Here is a 20,372-nt window from a genome sequence, read left to right on the forward strand (position 1 = left end):
TACTACCCGTGATTTTCTGCAGCTCAAATTATGTGATTAAAACAATTTATATATAGCAGTCTGTTTCAAACAGCACTGTGTTGCAGATAGTACTGAGTTGAAGATCTTCAGGAGGTATAAAACTCCAATTTGGTAGGGAAAGGATTTTCTATTTGGTTGTGATTCAACGTTAGTACTCACAGCAATACTAGTACTCACTGTAATACTAGTACTCACTGCAAAACTAGTACTCACTGCAATACTAGTACTCACTGCAATACTAGTACTCACTGCAATACTAGTACTCACTGCAATACTAATACTCCCAGCAATACTAGTACTCACTGTAATACTAGTACTCACTGCAATACTAGTACTCACTGCAATACTAGTACTCACTGCAATACTAATACTCACTGCAATACTAGTACTCACTGCAATACTAGTACTCACTGCAAAACTAGTACTCACTGCAATACTAGTACTCACTGCAATACTAGTACTCACTGCAATACTCGTACTCACTGCAATACTAATACTCACTGCAATACTAGTACTCACTGTAATACTAGTACTCACTGCAATACTAATACTCGCTGCAATACTAGTACTCACTGTAATACTAGAACTCACTGCAATACTAGTACTCACAGCAATACTAGTACTTGCTGCAATACTATCATTCACTGCATTAAAATTAAGCCATATTACAAAACAGATTTTTTTAATAAATTGTTCGTATAGCAGAATTTGTTGGTTGTGTGTATTTATTATTCGTTTGTATAGTGTGGTTAGATTGCTAGCAGGTACAAAATATGAATTGGTTGGAGCATCGAATTTGGCAGAACATGAATGGTTAGTTGGAACGACTATTCCTGACGCGCTGTATGTTGTGACAAATGACCTTCCGTCTCACACATACCTCACTGATCTGCTAATACACGCTGCAGCTGAAGGCAATATAAGCTTAGAGGTATGGCTAGATATTGTCAAACTGTAAATTTGCTGGTATTTCTCTTTGTCTTTTGTGATGATGGTGTGTTGTTGAATAAATTATGGGAGACAAAAATATTTTTTAGATCCGACTAATTAGTGGTTCTGTCAGAATACGCAATGAGAGACAAAAGATGTAGACCATATCACGAGTAAAATTTATAGGTTTCATTTAAAATACCTGTAATTTCTTTAGCTTTCTTGTGTAACATGTATTTCTTACAGATATGGCAATGGGATTGTTTGGGAAACTGTGAACAGAACCAAAGTTGTTCAGAAGGCTGTCAGTGTGGAGGTTTTAACCGTGGCAACAGCTACTGCGCTTTGATCTTAGCTTGCTGCAACCACACAACAGACCCACCCACCTATGACCTAAGTTCCATGAGACTAAACATTTCCTTCACACATTATATTCGCGTTGGTTTGCAGGTGCGTGTTGTTCTTTCACTATTGTAGGCTGTGAAGAACAGTAGCTATAGTGTGCAGTGCAGTAGCTATAGTGTGCAGTACAGTAGCTATATTGTGCAGTGAAGTAGCTATAGTGTGCAGTGCAGTAGCTATAGTGTGCAGAAAAATAACTGTGCATCTTATTACTGTGTTATTTGAGTGACTTAAAAATGATGACTAAAAATCTCATAACCATTTGAGTTTGACTTAATTAAAGGTTGACTTGCAATAAAATTCACATTACAGTTATTTGGTATCAAAAGATTCACCATGTCTTACTCTGTTGTTTTGTAGGTGCCAAATATGTGGAAATGTGATTACAAGCTCTTAAAAGCTCAAAAACGAAAATAGATTGGAATCTATTTTAGATTGGAATCACGCCGTAGATTGGAATCTCTTTATTTCGATGACGTAGTCATGAAATTTGGTTATTGTCTTGTCACGTGATGTTCTCACGTGAATTGAAAGGCCAATAAAAAGCTCAATATAAAACTTATCTTACCACTAGTTTATGACAAACACTTCGGGTTTTACCGCAGACTCCGTATCAAATATAGATGCTCGCTACTTAACCGTTTTGTTTCCGCTTGGTCTAATCGGCAAGTCGTAATCTAATCATTTGACCCAATACTTCGCAAATAATTTCTGCAGCACTTTTCGATTATCACAAATGACCAACAGGCTCGTCACGATTATCAGACAATGATATGTACTCCTTCAAGCTAAGGCTAAAAAATTAACCGAATTTTTACGGTAAGTTATAAGATATCACTGCTAAAAATGACAGCATTACGATAACGATAAAATAGACGCGTAAGAACAGTAGACATAGTTTTATTGAATGCGTGAACTATACTTGTGAAAATATTTCGACGAATAAGATTGCATAAAAATGTAAACAGAAACCATTTCTCACAACTACATCACATTTGAGCCGTTTTGGAAAGAGAATCCAAACTTTGGCGGTCTCGTGTGGCCAGCGTTTCAAGTGTTTCACGTGTAAGGGTTGTTATGGGGGTACTCTATGGTGACAGTTAGGCGAGATGATCCTTGGGCCAGCGGCTCGCTCAAGCCGTGTAGCGGCGCGGGGAAAGTCCGAGAGGGGCGCTGAAGCGCCCTCTTGGTAGAATGGGTGCGGGAGAACTCCCCCGCGAAAATTTTTTTAAAGATAGTCTGTCTTATACCTAATTTCTTGAGCTTTTCAGTGGGAGAACAAATATTTTGCAATGGTATAATTTGCATTATTTTATTACACAGTAAATTCATCTCGAGTGCTTAACTTCACAGATATATTCATTAAAATGGAAATGAAATGAGTTTGGAAGAAACAATCAGTGTAACAAAAAAATAAGAAGAGAAATTTCAAGTTTTCCCAAGAAAATCAACTACTCAGGAAAAATGAGAATGCTTTAATTTTTAAGCAAGCGCATACAGCCTCATCTTTTAACATAGACACAAAAGGAAACCTAGCAAACAGAGATCACCTTAAATCTCAATAATATCACCCATTAGCCCCAAATAGCTAAGAAACTAGCGGGTCTTAAATTTAAATTTAATGGCCTCAGACTTTCATCATTCCTAATCATCTAAGATAAAGCTTAGGCTTGATGTAGTATTAGCATAGTTTAGGTAATGAGTTGGTCAGTTATAAATAATACATTAATTTACAAGCATTGCCTTGCATATGGCGCCTTACAGTGCCTCGCATGGCTCGTTCACAACTCGAGTTGTACAACTCGAGTTGTGAACACGCAACGCAACTTTGTAAAAGTAAGTTGCAATATATTGGTATTACGGTAGCATAACCGTAGATCTGGTTATATTAATAATGGTCCAACTATAGGCACCCGTTAGCTAATAGAAATTAAACTATGTATGTATCATTGTACTGTAAAACTAAAGCTAATGGCGAATTATAGTGCGCAGAGTTTGTAACTCGAGTTATATTTACCAACTCGAGTTTGTAAATATAACTCGAGTTGTGCAACTCGAGTTGTACAACTCGAGTTGTGCAACTCGAGTTGTACAACTCGAGTTGCACAACTCGAGTTCATCAAAAATCCAGGCCGAGTTCTTTTAACAGCAACTCGAGTTCAACAACTCGGCTTGAGAACATCTCATCATTTTATTTTCTCTAGCTATATTTTCTATATATATGGAGTTTATTTTGGTGCATCGTTAAATGCCGTTGAAATAATTTCCATGTTCATTTTCGGTGTTCATTCAGTTTCTTGTCAAGGTCTAGAGAGATAACTATTTTTTCATTTGAAAAAGAAGTGGCCTACCTCCCACATAGATTGTTTTTTCTAGTTTGCTTCTTACATTCTACAATTGTTTTTGTCTCGTTATATTTGTAGAAATAAATATGCGCAAATATCGCCATTATATATATTTTAAATGTGTATATATATTTAAATTATTATTATTAAATTTCTATAAATATTCTATGAATGAGACACTCCAATTACTCACTTTGCTTTTTTACAAACCCGTGTTAGTTTTGCGTAACACAACTCGAGTTCATCAAAAACCCAGGCCAAATTGTTCAACTCGGGAACTCGAGTTGTACAACTCGAGTTGCGAACACCAACACGAGGCACTGTAAGGCGCCATACTTGCATGATATGAAATATTTGGAGCTGTGTGATACACATACACTACTCATCAGATATTCTGGAAAAAGCTTTGTGATTAATTGAGGTTTCATTATAGCCTGTGCATCTGATGTGAAAATGTTACTCCTACCCCTTGAGAGCTATTTGGGGTACACCTTAAAATAAACTGTGAGATTCAAGTTGGCATCACAATGAAGGTAAATGCTCCTACCATTTCTTTGCCATAATTCCATCCTTTTTAGTGGCAGGGCTGCGATAAGCTATCATTTCTAGTTCAGGCAGACCTACCAACCCAAGAGTGGGGCAATGCGTGAGATTTGGTTTTGGGGCGATTGATGTATCAATGATAGTATATATAAAATTGTGGAAATTGGGGCAAAAATCTCACGCATTTTCATTTTTTCTTTGGGGTGATTGCGTGAGTCTCACGCCTAATGCGTGAGAGTTGGCAGGTATGAGTTCAGGTCATGATAAGTAAGGGATTTATAAGTTTCTAGTGCAAAAGGTAGATAGTTAGTTTACTAAGGTAAATCAATCAATTTCATCATATATGAGCGAACTAATGTTAGGGGATGCACTTTCCAGAGAGTACCCCCCATAATTTCTTCTTAGTTATACCCCGTATCCCCCTATTTCGAACACTGCGTGTGGCTGCGATTTTTTTTTCGTTTTTGAGCTTTTAAAAGCTTGTAATCACCTTTCCACATATTTTGCACTTACAACACAACAGAGTAAGACATGGGGTGTATCTTTTCATATCAAATAACTGTAATGTGAATTTTGTTGCAAGTCAACCTTTAAAAAAATTGCGGTAAAAACCTAAGGATTTCAAATCGCTTAGCAATTACCTTAAATCTGAGCGTATGACATTATGCCTAGATGCAAGGTTTTCCTGCGCATGATGCACTGGAATAACAACAACGGAGTTACATTTGTAAAGTTTTTGAATTATAATGCTCATTTCTCACAAACTTAACCAAAGAAGGAGTTACGCTTCTCCTTGTTTATCAATTGTAATAATAATATAGTAATAATAATAATCATCATCATTTGTAATACACGGTCACCTCGAGTCAGGTTCCGTGACACGTGCATCTGCTTAGTTTGTCAGTCCTTCGGTGTTGTTATCGCCTGATTGGCTGGTGCAAGTAGACACGCTTATTAGCCAAGTGATATGTGATTTCAGGACTGGTCGTTGACCTGCGAGCTCTTAGCAGCCGAGCTCGCGGTTACAGTTAGTTTGCTCTGTCAAATTGAACCAGTCCGGATTACTTGCAGTTGATCATGTATTTAATTGCTAAAAGAATTCTTGTTACACAAATTCTCAATGTTATTTAACAAAAAACAAAAGGTACTAGATATTAGGAATCAATCTAGTTATGAACTTTTATACTATATCCTTAATCTGTATGTTCTTGTTCTTTCATTTGCCTGGTTGTACTACCTGGTTGTACTACCTGGTTGTACTACCTGGTTGTACTACTTGGTTGTACTACCTGGTTGTACTACCTGGTTGTACTACCTGGTTGTACTACTTGGTTGTACTACCTGGTTGTACTACTTGGTTGTACTACTTAGTTGTACTACCTGGTTGTACTACCTGGTTGTACTACCTGGTTGTACTACCTGGTTGTACTACCTGGTTGTACTACCTGGTTGTACTACCTGGTTGTACTACCTGGTTGTACTACCTGGTTGTACTACCTGGTTGTACTACCTGGTTGTACTACTTGGTTGTACTACTTAGTTGTACTACTTAGTTGTACTACCTGGTTGTACTACCTGGTTGTACTACCTGGTTGTACTACCTGGTTGTACTACCTGGTTGTACTACCTGGTTGTACTACCTGGTTGTACTACCTGGTTGTACTACCTGGTTGTACTACCTGGTTGTACTACCTGGTTGTACTACCTGGTTGTACTACCTGGTTGTACTACCTGGTTGTACTACCTGGTTGTACTACCTGGTTGTACTACCTGGTTGTACTACCTGGTTGTACTACCTGGTTGTACTACTTGGTTGTACTACCTGGTTGTACTACTTGGTTGTACTACTTGGTTGTACTACTTAGTTGTACTACCTGGTTGTACTACCTGGTTGTACTACCTGGTTGTACTACCTGGTTGTACTACCTGGTTGTACTACCTGGTCTTTTTAGACTTTACGGTGGTGTTGTGACTGAAAGTCAAGGCTCAAAATCAATAAAGTTTATTACAACTATTACTATTACAACGCATCAGTAAGTCATGACTTCTCGAAATGTCGAAGTCCTAGCAATGCTTCTAAATTGCTAAAATATTTATCATTGTAGGATGGAATAGCTATGCATGAAGCAGGCCTTTAGCAAACATAGCTATGCATGAAGCAGGCCTTTAGCAAACATAGCTATACACAAAGCAGGCCTTTAGCAAACGAAAGTTATTAATATCGTAGTTGTTATTGTTTCAGAAGATACACATAAGTCCTTCCATTCTTCTCAAGCCAAGAAGCCTTCTTGCTTTTCGTACTCCTGCTTCATCAAGTGCAATGATCTCTCAACTCTCTTTTAATCATACTGGTGGTTGGTCGAATAACTATGCTATTCAAGCTGTTATCTCACACGCGATTGTTTTTACCTCTTGGAAACTTCCACCACATTTACCAGGCTCTCAAGAGGTATATAAACAACATACATTTTACCAAAATTTTAAGTTTGCTGTCTGTACCAGTCAGCTTTGCTGGTTTAGTATGCTCAGAGAAAGAACTATTCGCAGAACCTGCGCGAAGCTTGCATAAAGCTTTCTCACATTTCAGTGAAAACAACTTCTATCAATGAACAGTTACAATTTCAACTGACACATTTAGTTTCCATATGTTAAGGTGAACAGATTAAAATGTCATATACACAGGTTCAGTGTTTATTTCAACAGATTAGCCTGGCTTGGTCAACTGAGCAAGCAAAAGGTTTGCAACAAGCTACAGTACAAGTAGAAGAAGTCACTACTAGCAGTACTTCTACTGTTACTGCTAGCATTGAAACTGTGACAATGATTTCTGCCCCTAGAGCTACCAATGAACTAACTTCTACTAGTTTGACTTTAGCAGATGAAATCACCATCTCAAATGTGTCAGTAAGTGCCACATGCTCAGCTGTTCAGATGTGTCAGTAAATGTCACTATTACAACTGTTTAGATATGTCCGTAAGTGTCAAATGTACAACTGTTCAGATCTGTCGGTAAGTGTCACATGTGAAACTCTTCAGGTCTGTCGGTAAGTGTTACATTTGTGAACCACCTTGTAAAAGTTATCATCTTTGTATTGGGAAATCATTGTCCCATCATAGGTCATTTTTCTCATATATTGTTGCTATTCCATGCAATGGCAAGATTTATCCTGGCTTAGGGCATGCCCCTAGCCTTGGGGCATAAGCTACCAGTTTAGACCCTAGCAAGGCATAAGCTACTAGTTTAGCCTCTAGCAAAGCATAAGCTACCAGTTTAGCCTCTAGCAAGGCATAAGCTACCAGTTTAGCCTTTATTTAGTTATATAAATAAGGGTTATAATAGATGTGTTTGCTTCCAGGTCTGAAGCAATATTATCTTTTTTGAACTGTGCACGTAGATTACAGGTAATTCACCACACCCTAATGGCAGCAGCTCAAGTGTGCTCTGTGTGTCTGCTATTCCTCTTATTTACATTCAAGACTTGGATGGAAAAGCAAGCAAAGATTACTGGTCAAGTTATTATTAGATAACTTTAATTTCTGCTCTGTAATGTTGCTTACGCGGAGAGAGCGGTTCAAGGCAGATACAATTCTTGCCACTACTGCTGGTCCTTTCTCACGATCTTTCACAGATGACGCACTCTAAAGCACTAGGCTCAGGCGGCAGTCATTGCTGTTTATGTAGCCCTTAGTTAATTAAGGAAAATTTCCTAGAGAGGTAAGAGATGCAGGTTTGTCATGAAACCTCATGACAAATTTGATTTTAGTTTTGCCGGAAGAAACCAAATCTTAAAAGTTGACTTGCAACAAAATTCACATTACAGTTATTTGGTATCAAAAGGTTCATCATGTCGTACTCTGCTGTGTTGTAGGTGCAAAATATGTGGAAATGTGATTACAAGCTCTTAAAAACTCAGAAACGAACAGTTAAAAAACCGCCGTAAATTAGAATCCAATTATTTTGATGATATACTCAACTCAACATGGTTATTGTTTTGACACCTGATGTTATCAAGTGAAATTAAAGGTCAATAAAAGCTCGATATAAAGCCTGGTTCTACCAGAAAGCTCTTATCAAATATAGATGCTCGCTACTTTACAGTTTAGTTTCAGCTTGGTCTAATCATCTTAATCATAATCTGATCATGTGACCCATATTTTCTGCCAAATAGCCCGAACAATTTCTGTCGCATTTTTCGACCATCACATATGACCAATAGTCTCCTCATGTTTATCAGAACATGATAAGCACACCCTTAAGGAAAGGTTAAAAAATTAGACTAATTTTTAGGCTAGGTTTTGAGATATCAGTGCTCAAAATGACAGCTTTACAATATTAATGAAATAGAAGCGTGAGGACAAGAGCCATGGTTTTACTGAATGCGTATAGTTTATTTGTAAAAATGTTTCCATGAATAAGGCCGTATAAAAGTGTAAACAGTTGTGTTCAACGCATCGTGTTCAACTACGTCACACTTGAGCCATTTTGGAGAGGGATTCCAATCTACTGTGTTTTTGTGATGGCTGCGATTGACTGTTCGATTTTGAGCTTTTTTCAACCTACAACACAGCAGAGTAAGACATGGTGAACCTTTTGATACAGAATAACTGTAATTTGAATTTTGTTGCAAGTCAACCTTTAGGCTTGGAATCCATAAAGATAATAACTCTATGAACAGTTAAGCCACAATACTTTTTGATGTAGGAAAAATCAGTCTAACAATTCTTCTAACAGTTTCTGATTATATAATACTAGCTGTGCTATCCAATGCCCGGGTATTAAAAGTCGGCTTATAAACTGTCACAATATTGTTGTATGTACAATGTGTATTTGGAGTTGTCACTCCTTGATATATATTAGTAATTGTGCTTCCCTGTCTGGAATGTTAAAATAAAAAGGATATAGACAACAAGAATGAGACATGGTGGCAGCGGATTTTTGAGAGCGTGGAGAGGATAAAATAATAATCCATCGTAATGGCTAAGTTAAACCCACCATCTGCTTTTGATTTCAAAGATCCTTCGAACTTTGGATCATGGTTGTCTAATTTCGAATTATATCGCATAGCTAGCAAACTTAAGAAGGAAGATGGAGAGACCCAATTAGCAACGTTACTTTACTGCATGGGTGAAGACGCAAAAGCTGTGTATGACACTTTTAGCTTTCAACAAGATGATGATAAGACTGACTTCAAGAAAGTTACTGACAAATTTAAGGATTACTTTAGACCCAAGAAGAATTTAATTCATGCCCGATCAATCTTTCACAAACGCATTCAAATGCCAGGTGAAACAGCCGAGGCATACATTCGAGATCTTTATAAACTTGCGGACAATGCTGAATTTAACGACAAGGAGGATCATATACGAGACAGACTAGTAATTGGAGTGATCGACCAAGACTTATCACGAAAGCTACAGATAGAGCCAGACTTAACCTTAACTACAGCAGTGGGCATGATAAAACAAGCAGAGTCAGTAAAGAATGAAATTTGTCAACAGAGAACTGGCCAAGTAGATGGCGTGAGATTTGGCCAACACGCTAACAGACGGCCTGCTAATGCTAGACGCTACGGTGGTGCAAATAATTCTCGTGGTGCTCGAACACCATCGTCAAGCTATCATAGCCAGAAGCCAACAAATCCCGGTAAGGATCCATGCCGTAGATGTGGTGGATATCACCCACCCAGAAGTTGCCCAGCTTATCATGCCACATGCAATAACTGCCACAAGAAAGGGCACTACCAGAAAGTCTGTGAGTCAGGGCAGTATCAGAGACGAAATCAGAGTCAAGGACGGAACCATCATCAATCCGAAGTGACTGCTCAGGTTAAGGACGACGAGACAGCACGACAAAGGACAGACGCCAATGCCTTCTTCATGGACACCGTGGTGTGTCAAGGTGATCATAAACCATGGTATGTAGACCTCACCATCAACCACAACCAGGTTGCACGATTTAAAGTTGACAGTGGTGCAGATGTTACACTGATGTCGCGTGACACCTATGACTCTTTAAAGTATAAACCTAGCTTAGAAAATGTATCGGTTTCAATAAGTAGTGTCAATGCTAAGATAAATGTATTTGGTTCATTTTTGATGCATGTCATTTATAAAGGAAGTTCCTATGATATTGTTACCTATGTAGCTGACTGTCGGTCAGACCTACTGTCTAGGGGTGCGGCGTCGGCCATGTCACTGCTGTCGCTCCGGGCGGACGGTTTAGGTGTCATGTCCGGGGGGCCTGTGGTCGTTGCCATGAGGGACGTTGAACCATTCTCTGTTTCGGTACCTCGTAAGGTACCATTTGCTCTTAAACCAAAAATTGACACTGAACTTGACAGGATGGTCAATGAGGGTGTGATAAGTCCAGTCACCGGTCCAACCTCATGGTGTAGTAATATTGTACCGGTAGAGAAACCTAACGGGTCGGTAAGAATTTGTGTCGACTTAAGGGAGGTGAATCGAGCTGTCAAACGTGAACATTATCCAATTCCCAGTTTTGACGATTTAGCATCGCAGTTTAAAGATGCTGCCATATTCTCCCTGCTAGATGCCCGCTCCGGTTATCACCAAATTCCACTAGCCGAAGAATCAAAAAAGATAACGACATTTATCACTCACCGAGGCCGGTTTTGTTTCAACAGGTTACCTTTTGGGATAACCAGTGCGAGCGAAATATTTCAGCGACGAATGGAAGCGATTCTGGGTGACCTTCCAGGTGTAGTTATATACCAGGACGATGTAGTCGTATTCGGTAGTGACCAACAAGAGCACGAGACCAGATTGAAACGTGTAAAGGAGCGCATCACAGCTAACGGTATAGAGTTGAACGTCGACAAGTGTAAATATAGCATGAAGTCCATCAAGTTTCTCGGACACATATTTAGTCGCAATGGCATTCATATTGACCCCGGCAAAATCAAGGCGATCGAAGCACTCGCGAACCCTAGTGACGTACACCAACTCCGCAGACTCCTCGGCAGCATAAATTATCTTCAGCGTTTTGTCCCCAACCTGTCTGCCCTAGCAAAGCCATTGAATGACCTGTTAAAAGACGATAGTCAGTGGGTTTGGGATGAGCCCCAACGTGATGCTGTCCGCAAGATCGTCGAACAATTAACGACGGCGCCTCATCTTAAATACTTCGACCCTCGAGCTGATGTAACCATATCGGCAGATGCTTGTTTAAACGGACTAGGGGCAACACTGACTCAGGGCGATCGATATATAATGTGTGCATCACGCACATTAACGCCTGCGGAAAAGCGATATTCGAATATTGAGCGTGAGTTGTTAGGTTTGGTGTGGGCATGCGAACGTTTTGACCAGTATGTACGAGGTCTCCCCAGATTCAAACTAGTAACTGACCACAAGCCGCTAGTCCCTCTCATCAATGGTAATGACCTTAGTAGCGCGCCTCTTAGATGTCAACGCATGTTGATGCGCTTAATGAGATACAACCCTGTAGCTGAACACGTACCAGGCAAGTCTTTAACCTTACCCGATGCATTGTCACGCTCCCCTGTGGAGGAACCGACTGGCGATTTATCTGCTGAAGTCAGCATATATGTGAACAGTGTCGTAACAAACATGCCAATATCCGATACCAGGCTAGAGAAAATCAGACGTGAAACTGCTGACGATCCAGTGATCGCGAAGGCAATCACGGCCACTATTGATGGATGGCCTAAGTCTCCATGTCAAATTGATGATGACTTACAACAGCTGTTCCACGCACGAGCCCACTTGTCAGTAGCTGATGGGTTACTCCTTTATGATGCAAGAATAGTTATACCTACTGTCATGAGAACACAAACACTTGAGCTTATTCATGAGGGCCACATGGGGATAGAGAAGTGCCGTGACCGTGCTGTACAAACAGTGTGGTGGCCTGGGATCAGCACACAGATAGCTGAGCATGTAAGCCATTGTCAACACTGTAACAGACATTCACGTATGCAAATGAAAGAGCCTATGATGACCGAGGCACCTGTTCAATGTTGGCATAGAGTTGCAACAGATCTATTCCAGCACAGAGGCATCAACTACCTAGTGTTGGTAGATCAGTATAGTAGATACATAGAAATCAGTCAGCTACGCGAAACCTCATCCGCAGCTGTAATTCAGAAACTTGAGTGGATATTTAGTCGATGGGGCTTTCCGCTCGAGATCATGTCGGACAATGGACCCCAGTATAGCAGTCACGAGTTCCAAGCTTTCGTCGAGCAACGAGAGATGCGCCATATAACAAGCAGCCCACGTTATCCACAATCCAATGGGTGTGCAGAACGAGCGGTTGCTACTGCAAAGAAAATTCTAAACGCTGAAAATCCAGCAATGGCGCTGCTTAGTTATAGATCAAGCAAAACAGTCACTGGTTACAGTCCCAATGAGATAATGCTACGACGTCAAGTACGCACTACGATCCCGTGTACCGATTACGCTCTAAAGAACGTAGACATCGATGAACGCCGGGTTCGCGAAAATGAGAACGAATATCGTAGTCTAATGAAGCATTATTATGATCGGAAGGCTTCTGCTAATCCTCTACCACCTCTTAGTCGTGACAGCCCTGTACGCCTGCGTCGTAATGGCGAATGGACTGAGGGCACATATAGTGTAGTTGACAGAGCTAGTACACCACGTTCCTACATAATTAGGGATGACCAATCTGGAAAACAATTTCGTCGTAATCGCCGTCAATTACTTGCAGTTCCTAACACCAACGCCGAGCAGCCTGTCAGTTCACCACAAAACACCAATACTATCGTTACCAGATCTGGCAGAACAGTAAATGCCCCAAAATGCTACGGAGATTGGGTCACAAAATGAGTGGCGACGCTTCGGGTCCCCGTCCATGCTGTACCTGCCATTGGCTCGGGCGTCACTGGGACTGGGCGATGGCTGCAACCCTAGCATGTAGATCTGTTTCTTTTTTTTTTGTGTGTGTATGTTTCTTTCTTATTTGTGTACTTCTCTTAGTTTTCTGTGTTTAGCTTAGATTAGCGTAGAATATTAAATACAGGCATGTTATGTAAGATTTTATTTGTGAAAGAAATCCGACAAGTTTAAGGAGGAGATGTCACAATATTGTTGTATGTACAATGTGTATTTGGAGTTGTCACTCCTTGATATATATTAGTAATTGTGCTTCCCTGTCTGGAATGTTAAAATAAAAAGGATATAGACAACAAGAATGAGACATTGAGCTTTTTTCAACCTACAACACAGCAGAGTAAGACATGGTGAACCTTTTGATACAGAATAACTGTAATTTGAATTTTGTTGCAAGTCAACCTTTAGGCTTGGAATCCATAAAGATAATAACTCTATGAACAGTTAAGCCACAATACTTTTTGATGTAGGAAAAATCAGTCTAACAATTCTTCTAACAGTTTCTGATTATATAATACTAGCTGTGCTATCCAATGCCCGGGTATTAAAAGTCGGCTTATAAACAATGAGAAGTAATGAGAGTTATGGTAGTCTATTTGCTCTAATATAGCAACATATATTGCCTGGCAAATCTATCAAGCTTGTATGGTTTAGTTAGTAAGGTGTCGAACTGGTGAACGGAATGTACCTAGATCCAATCTTCTGCTTTACGGATTCTTTATTCCAAGATTCTAATAGCTTTAGCTCAGGGGGAATTCCCCCAGGGGGGAATTTTGGGATTTTAGGGGGTAATTTGGCAGTTTGCCAAAGGGGATTTTCGTGACACTAATTTTTCTTATATAAAGGGCAGCAAGGAGTGAATGAATTTTAGTAGTTTCAACAAAGCCAAGATCTAAAACTGTGGAAAAGGTAAGGATTGCTACACTACATGCATATACATACCTGCAATATTAATTGTTCAGTTACTGATTTGGTTTGCATAAACGTATAACATTTTGACAATTTACTCTGTAGCCTTACATATGTATGATGTTTTGCTCATATAGATATTGAACGTATTCAAGTATTTTGATCGCATATCCCATATTGTAGGTGTTAGATATGTCAAAGACTAAAAGACGAACATATGATGATTCTTACCTTAACTATGGATTCACTTAAATGATTAAAAGCGGCATCAAAGTACCACAATGTGTTTTGTGCATGGAAGTGCTCGCTAACGACTCCATGAAACCACATCAACTTAAGCCACACTTAAGAAATAAACACGCAGAACACATGAATAAATCAAAGCCGTTCTTTTAAGCTAAAGAGAGAGAACTCAAGCGGGCAAAACTGGATTCCACTGGCAGCTTTCATATCCAGGCACAGGCCATTACCCAGGCCTCCTATGCTCTGTCTTACCGTATCACCAGAGATAAGAAGCCACACACCATTGGTGAAGCATTAGTTAAACCTTGTTTGCTGGAGTGTACTAAGATTATTCTCGGAGACACAGCCGCTCAAAAGATAACTGATTTATCCCTCTCAGACAGCACAGTGAAACCGAGGATTGATGATATGTCTGTGGACATAAAGAGGCAAGTAATTGAAATGATCAAGTCATCTCCCATGTTCGCCATTCAACTTGATGAGTCCACTGATGTTGCTAGCGTTTCACAGCCAATGGTGTTTGCACGCTATGTACACAGAGAGACAATTGAGGAAGAATTTCTGTTCTGCAGTCCTCTAACAGAGACCACCACAGCTGCTGATGTTATGAACCTGTTTTCCGACTTCTTCAGCAAAGAACATCTGAACTGGGGCAAACTAATTGGAGTTTGCACTGATGGTGCTCCAGCCATGCTTGACTGTCGTGCTGGATTTGCACAGTTAGTAAAAGAAAAGAATCCTTTAGTATTGAGTACCCATTGCTTCATTCACAGACAAGCGCTAACAGCAAAAACTCTTCCCAAAGGATTGCAGGAACACCTTTCTCCAGTGATTAAAGTAGTAAACTTTATCAATGGCTGTGCCTTGCAAACACGCCTCTTCCATAAGATATGCGAAGATATGGATGCTGTGCACTGATCACTATAATTGTTCCACACCAAAGTTCGATGGTTATCAAAGCGTAACATGCTTCTGCGTTTTTTCAATCTACGAGCAGAGGTCAATGAGTTCTTAAAAACTCATAACAAACCCAAACTACTGGCTTCAATGCAGGTGGAAGGCTTCCATCAGTGTCTTGCTTACCTGGTTGACATATTTGGTTCAATCAATGAAGTGAACACAAAGATGCAAGGTAAAGAAAGAAATGTGTTGAATGTAACTGATATCATCAATGCATTCAAGGACAAGCTCAAACTCTGGGTGGAAAGAATGGCTACTGGGAATGTAAAAGTTTCATTTCCAGTTCTGCATTCATTAGTTGACAAGAAAGCTCCTTCCCCTTCTTTGCTAACCAACATAAAGTATCACTTGAACAGCTTGATAGCAGAGTTTGAGAGATATTTTCTAAAGTTAGATCCTAGGATAGAGCAATTGATGAGCCTGACCCGAGACCCTTCCAGGCGCAATGTCCACAAGATTTCGGAACAGCTTCAGGAGTTTTTAAAATTGACAAACAACTCTGCATTAAAGGATGACTTCAAGGAGCTACCAATAGAGCACTTTTGGGTTCAGGCCCAAAAATTGTATCCCAACATAAACCTGGCCGCTTTCAAGATGCTCATACCATTTGCTTCCACATATCTTTGCGAGTCAGCATTTTCAGCAATGCTAACCAAAAAGAGCAAATCTAGAAGTCGTCTGGAAGTAGAAGCTGACCTACGGCGTGCCCTATCTACAACAACTCCTAACATCCAAATTCTGGTCAGCTCCAAACAAACACAGAAATCGCACTAGTCTGCTGACTGTCTTACAATGATAGATATATTGAGTTTCAATATACATTCATTTTTAATATTCCATGTAAATACGACTGTAATAAATGCATATATACAAGTATATATATGTATATAAGTTATATATGTAAATAAAGTTCACTATCTAGTTGCAGTGCATTATTTGAAGGGGTTGGGGGGAATTTCTCTCTTTAGGTTTGGAAAAGGGGAATGGGGAAAAAAAAAGGTTAAAAACCACTGCTATAAATAGACATATACAATGATGGACAACCAACATTGAGAAATATGTATATGTACTAGCTGTGCGACCCGGCGTTGCCCGGGTAATTAAAATCAGTTTATAAACAATGAGAGGTAATGAGAGTTGCCTGCCACTTGTTATTAGCCTGGCACATTGCCAATGGATAATTTAGGTGAGCTTACTAAACAGAGCTACGGCTTCTCATGACATTCCGCCATGATTTTGCGTTGTGACCGAAAGCATAGCATATTTGCTTCCATATAGCGAAATATATCGCCTAGCGAATCTGTCAAGCTTGTGTCGTGAAATTAGAAAGGCGTTCGGACTGGCAAACATGAGGGTCCAAGATCAAATCTTCGACGACACAAACTATTACTTCCAAGAAAAGATTAGCTATAGATGGACATATACAGCGACAGATGAATAAACTAACTTTGAGAAATATATATATACAGTGAAACATGGATAACTCGCCAACGGATAGCTCGAACACATGGTTAATTCGAACGGTTTCTTCGGTCCGTTCCCACGTAATGATAAATTGCTGTAGATAACTCGAACTCAACACTGTTAATTCGAACTGTTTTTTTCCCAACGGCTACCGAAACGGTTGTTATCGCTTTAGAAAATCACTTTATTCCAAGCCATAGAGGTAAACTTCATCTTTTCGTAATTCATAAGCGTCGTTATTACCACCATCGGCAAAATATTTTTGTCAACGACTTTTCTAAAGGTTTGGTGAAATTTGATTTTTACCAAACATCCGCCTAGCGATGGCCCTTCGGAAGCAAGGAAAAGTGAGGTAACCTTCGCCTAAACTTCAAGAAAGATCGGCAAAATTGATGGTGGGTAAAACGCTCAAACGAAAAAGATGTCTTTTCTTTCGAGCATTTCAACAAGGATCAAGTTTTGCCAATGTCAATCTAAAAAACGTCCTGGCAATAACATCACCTCAAACAACAAACCAATCTCAAATGATAGAAAAATCTCTATACTTTTTGATAAAAACCTTTTAAACTTTACATTAGAAGCATGTAATTTGGAACAAGCCATGTGTGCTTTTGATTTATATTATAGTTTGTATATGTACATGTATCTACTAATAAATAAGTAAATACATAGACTTGTGACAGTGCTCTGATAACTTGAATGCTCTGATAATTCGAACACTTTCGCTCGGTCCCGTGAAGTTCGAGTTATCCATGTTTGACTGTATGTATATTTCTCATGTATGTGTATATATATATTTATATATACACATACATGATGGTGATCGGGTATCGTATCACTTATATAGCACCAGTTTGTATATGTGATACGATACCCAATCACCATCATTAGATCTGAAGATTGTTTTAAACATGAAACTAAGTTATAAAACCATTTTACCATTTTATAAGGTCTCTTCAATTTGACAGGTGAATTTTACTCATACACATTGTTTTATTGTCATTTAGTATTAATTTTAAATTCTTTGGTAAAATCTGACGATTGCATTAGCTCTATGATTTATACACTATACATGTATATTTTATCAAACGCTAATAGCATGAAACTTTAAGTAATGAAATCATTTTAACATTTTATAAGATCTTTTCAATTTTATATATATATATATATATATACAGTGAAACTCGGATAACTCAAACTTCAAGGGACCGAGCAAAAGTGTTCGAATTATCAGAGCGTTCAAGTTATCAGAGCACTGTCACAAGTCCATGTATTTACTTATTTATTAGTAGAGACATGAACATATACAAACTATAATATAAATCAAAAGCACAAATGGCTTGTTTCAAATTAAATGTTTCTAATGAAAAGTTTAAAACGTTTTTATCAAAAAGTATAAAGATTTTTCTATCACTTGAGATTGGTTTGTTGTTAGAGGTGATTTTATTGCCAAGACATTTTTTAGATTGACATTGGCAAAACTTGATCGTTGCTGAAATGCTCAAAAGAAAAGACATCTTTTTCTTTTGAGCGTTTTACCCACGATCAATTTTGCCGATTTTTTTTAAAGTTTATGCAAAGATTACCTTACTTTACCTGGGATTCGTTAAGAGCAACATTCCGAGGCAGTTCAATTAAAAGTTTTACGAGGTTTTACAGTACATTGTATATCTATCACTCACGCTTTTTGAATGGATACTTATTGAATGTACACACGTATTCTGTGTTTAGGTCAAACGATGAAGAGTTTTTTTAGCTAAGACAACGTATACGTTTAATTACAACAATGTTTAAAACGTTTTAAACATTCAACATTCCGACGTTGATTCAACACGGACTCAACGTCGGAAAACTATTCATCACGGGCTAGCCGAGTCACGTGCTCAAGGATTTTCGCCACACAAATACAAAACAAAAACAACGTGCTGTTTTTGTTTTGCATGTGCGTGGCGAAAATCCTTGCGCGCGTGACCCGGCTAGCCCGTGCTATTCATCGTATAGCAGTATAAATCAAATTTCACCAAACCTTTAGAAAAGTCGTTGACAAAAATATTTTGCCGATGGAGGTAATAACGACGCTTATGAATTACGAAAAGTTGAGGTTTACCTCTATGGCTTGGAATAAAGTGATTTTCTAAAGCGATAGCGTTGGGCAAAAAACAGTTCGAATTAACAGTTTTGAGTTCGAGTTATATAGAGCCATTTATCATTGCGTGGGAACGAACCAAACAAATCCAGTCGAGTTAACCATGTGTTCGCTATATCCGAGGGCGAGTTATCCATGTTTCACTGTATATATATATATATATATATATATATAGATATATTTGAAAAATTATTGCGAAAAAAGTAAACTTTTAGTATTTGCGTTACAAATCTGTTTCGTGCGAAGCACTCCTCAGACGCAATTGTACTAAAAGTTGGTTTAGTACAATTGCGTCTGAGGAGTGCTTCGCACGAAACAGATTTGTAACGCAAATACTAAAAGTTTACTTTTTTCGCAATAATTTTTCAAATATTTCATACTCCACTAATAATCTTTTAGGTTTTTAGTGTAGAGTTCTCTTTTTATATGCTTTTGCACTTGCTTTTAGTTAACATATATATAGATATATATATATATATATATTATAGTACAGTTATATATATATATATATAACTGTACTATCTGGCGTGGTCCAGGCTCACAACAGTTCTGCTCTCTAGCACAAATGTTCAGGCTTATATAGCGGGTAGGCCCCCCTCTCATTCTACTTGGCTGGGCTTGACCTTGCTCGGCTCTGGCTTGGCTCTGCTCGGCTTGGCTCTGACTGGCTTAACTCTCACCTTGTTATTTTGCTTGACTGAGCACAACTGGGCTCGTCTTAGCTCAGCCCTAGGCTCAGCTCTCAATGAATCACTTTCCGCAACAATACCACGAAAAAAGTGTTTTGTGTAGTTGAAATAAATTGAGAAAAAACAAAAACGACTGAAGGGTTTTAAACTTTGTCAAACAACTGTAACTTTCAAACTTCATATCATGAGGAAAATGTTTTGTGAAGGTCAAATAAATTGAAAAAAACTATAAAAGGATTTATATGTAAATGTGAAATAATTAACAAGTAATAGCTTAATTAAGTCGGTTTTGCTACGATTACAATAAAAAGATGATTCGGTAATGATACCATTAATATTAACTGAGAAAAAAAATAAAAACCCTGTATATGATGAATTAATAAAAGCCATTCGTGCGTATGTGTGTGTAATAAAGGTTGCTGTTGCACCAGAGCTATCCATCAAAACTTTGAATACGACGATACTGGTACCTCTCGACACTGGTACAAACGTAAAAATGGGATACCAGACTGTCTTTGTTTTACCGAACAGCAAGAGAATGTAGCGGTCATTCCTACTCGAGATATACATGTACAATTGTCCGCGTAAAAAGTATTGACTTTGAACACGGTTTAGCAATTGAACCTTACAAAAAGCCGGAAATGGAAGTTCACGAAAACGCAAAAAAAGATTGTGTTTCATAGAGTTAATAGAATTCACAAAGCTTCAAATAATACTTCATTTAGCCTGTGAGCATTTAGCCTGTGCGCCTACACTATACGCTATATACACTACACGCTATATAGTAATGTCGCTCAGTTGCGTAGCTCAGTTGCGTAGCTCAGT

General features: G+C 38.7%; 2 protein-coding genes across 2 annotated transcripts; both read left to right on the plus strand.

Annotated features, from left to right (window-relative positions):
- The first annotated feature begins 14,696 nt into the window (after nt 1-14,696).
- LOC137387176 (protein FAM200C-like) lies at nt 14,697-15,206 on the plus strand. The gene has a single exon (XM_068073504.1). It carries the CDS (start codon nt 14,697-14,699, stop codon nt 15,204-15,206), a length of 510 nt encoding a protein of 169 aa, XP_067929605.1.
- A 48-nt stretch (nt 15,207-15,254) lies between these two features.
- Nucleotides 15,255-16,022, plus strand: LOC137387185 (protein FAM200C-like). Its single transcript, XM_068073513.1, has one exon. It carries the CDS (start codon nt 15,255-15,257, stop codon nt 16,020-16,022), a length of 768 nt encoding a protein of 255 aa, XP_067929614.1.
- Nucleotides 16,023-20,372: the final 4,350 nt, after the last annotated feature.

This window comes from Watersipora subatra, chromosome 1 (genome assembly GCF_963576615.1).
Source record: "Watersipora subatra chromosome 1, tzWatSuba1.1, whole genome shotgun sequence".
In the NCBI taxonomy this organism is placed as follows: domain Eukaryota; kingdom Metazoa; phylum Bryozoa; class Gymnolaemata; order Cheilostomatida; family Watersiporidae; genus Watersipora; species Watersipora subatra.

Excerpts from the sequence above, each read along its gene's own strand:
- LOC137387185 (XM_068073513.1), top strand. The coding sequence starts at position 15,255 with ATGCTTCTGCGTTTTTTCAATCTACGAGCAGAGGTCAATGAGTTCTTA.
- LOC137387176 (XM_068073504.1), top strand. The coding sequence starts at position 14,697 with ATGTCTGTGGACATAAAGAGGCAAGTAATTGAAATGATCAAGTCATCT.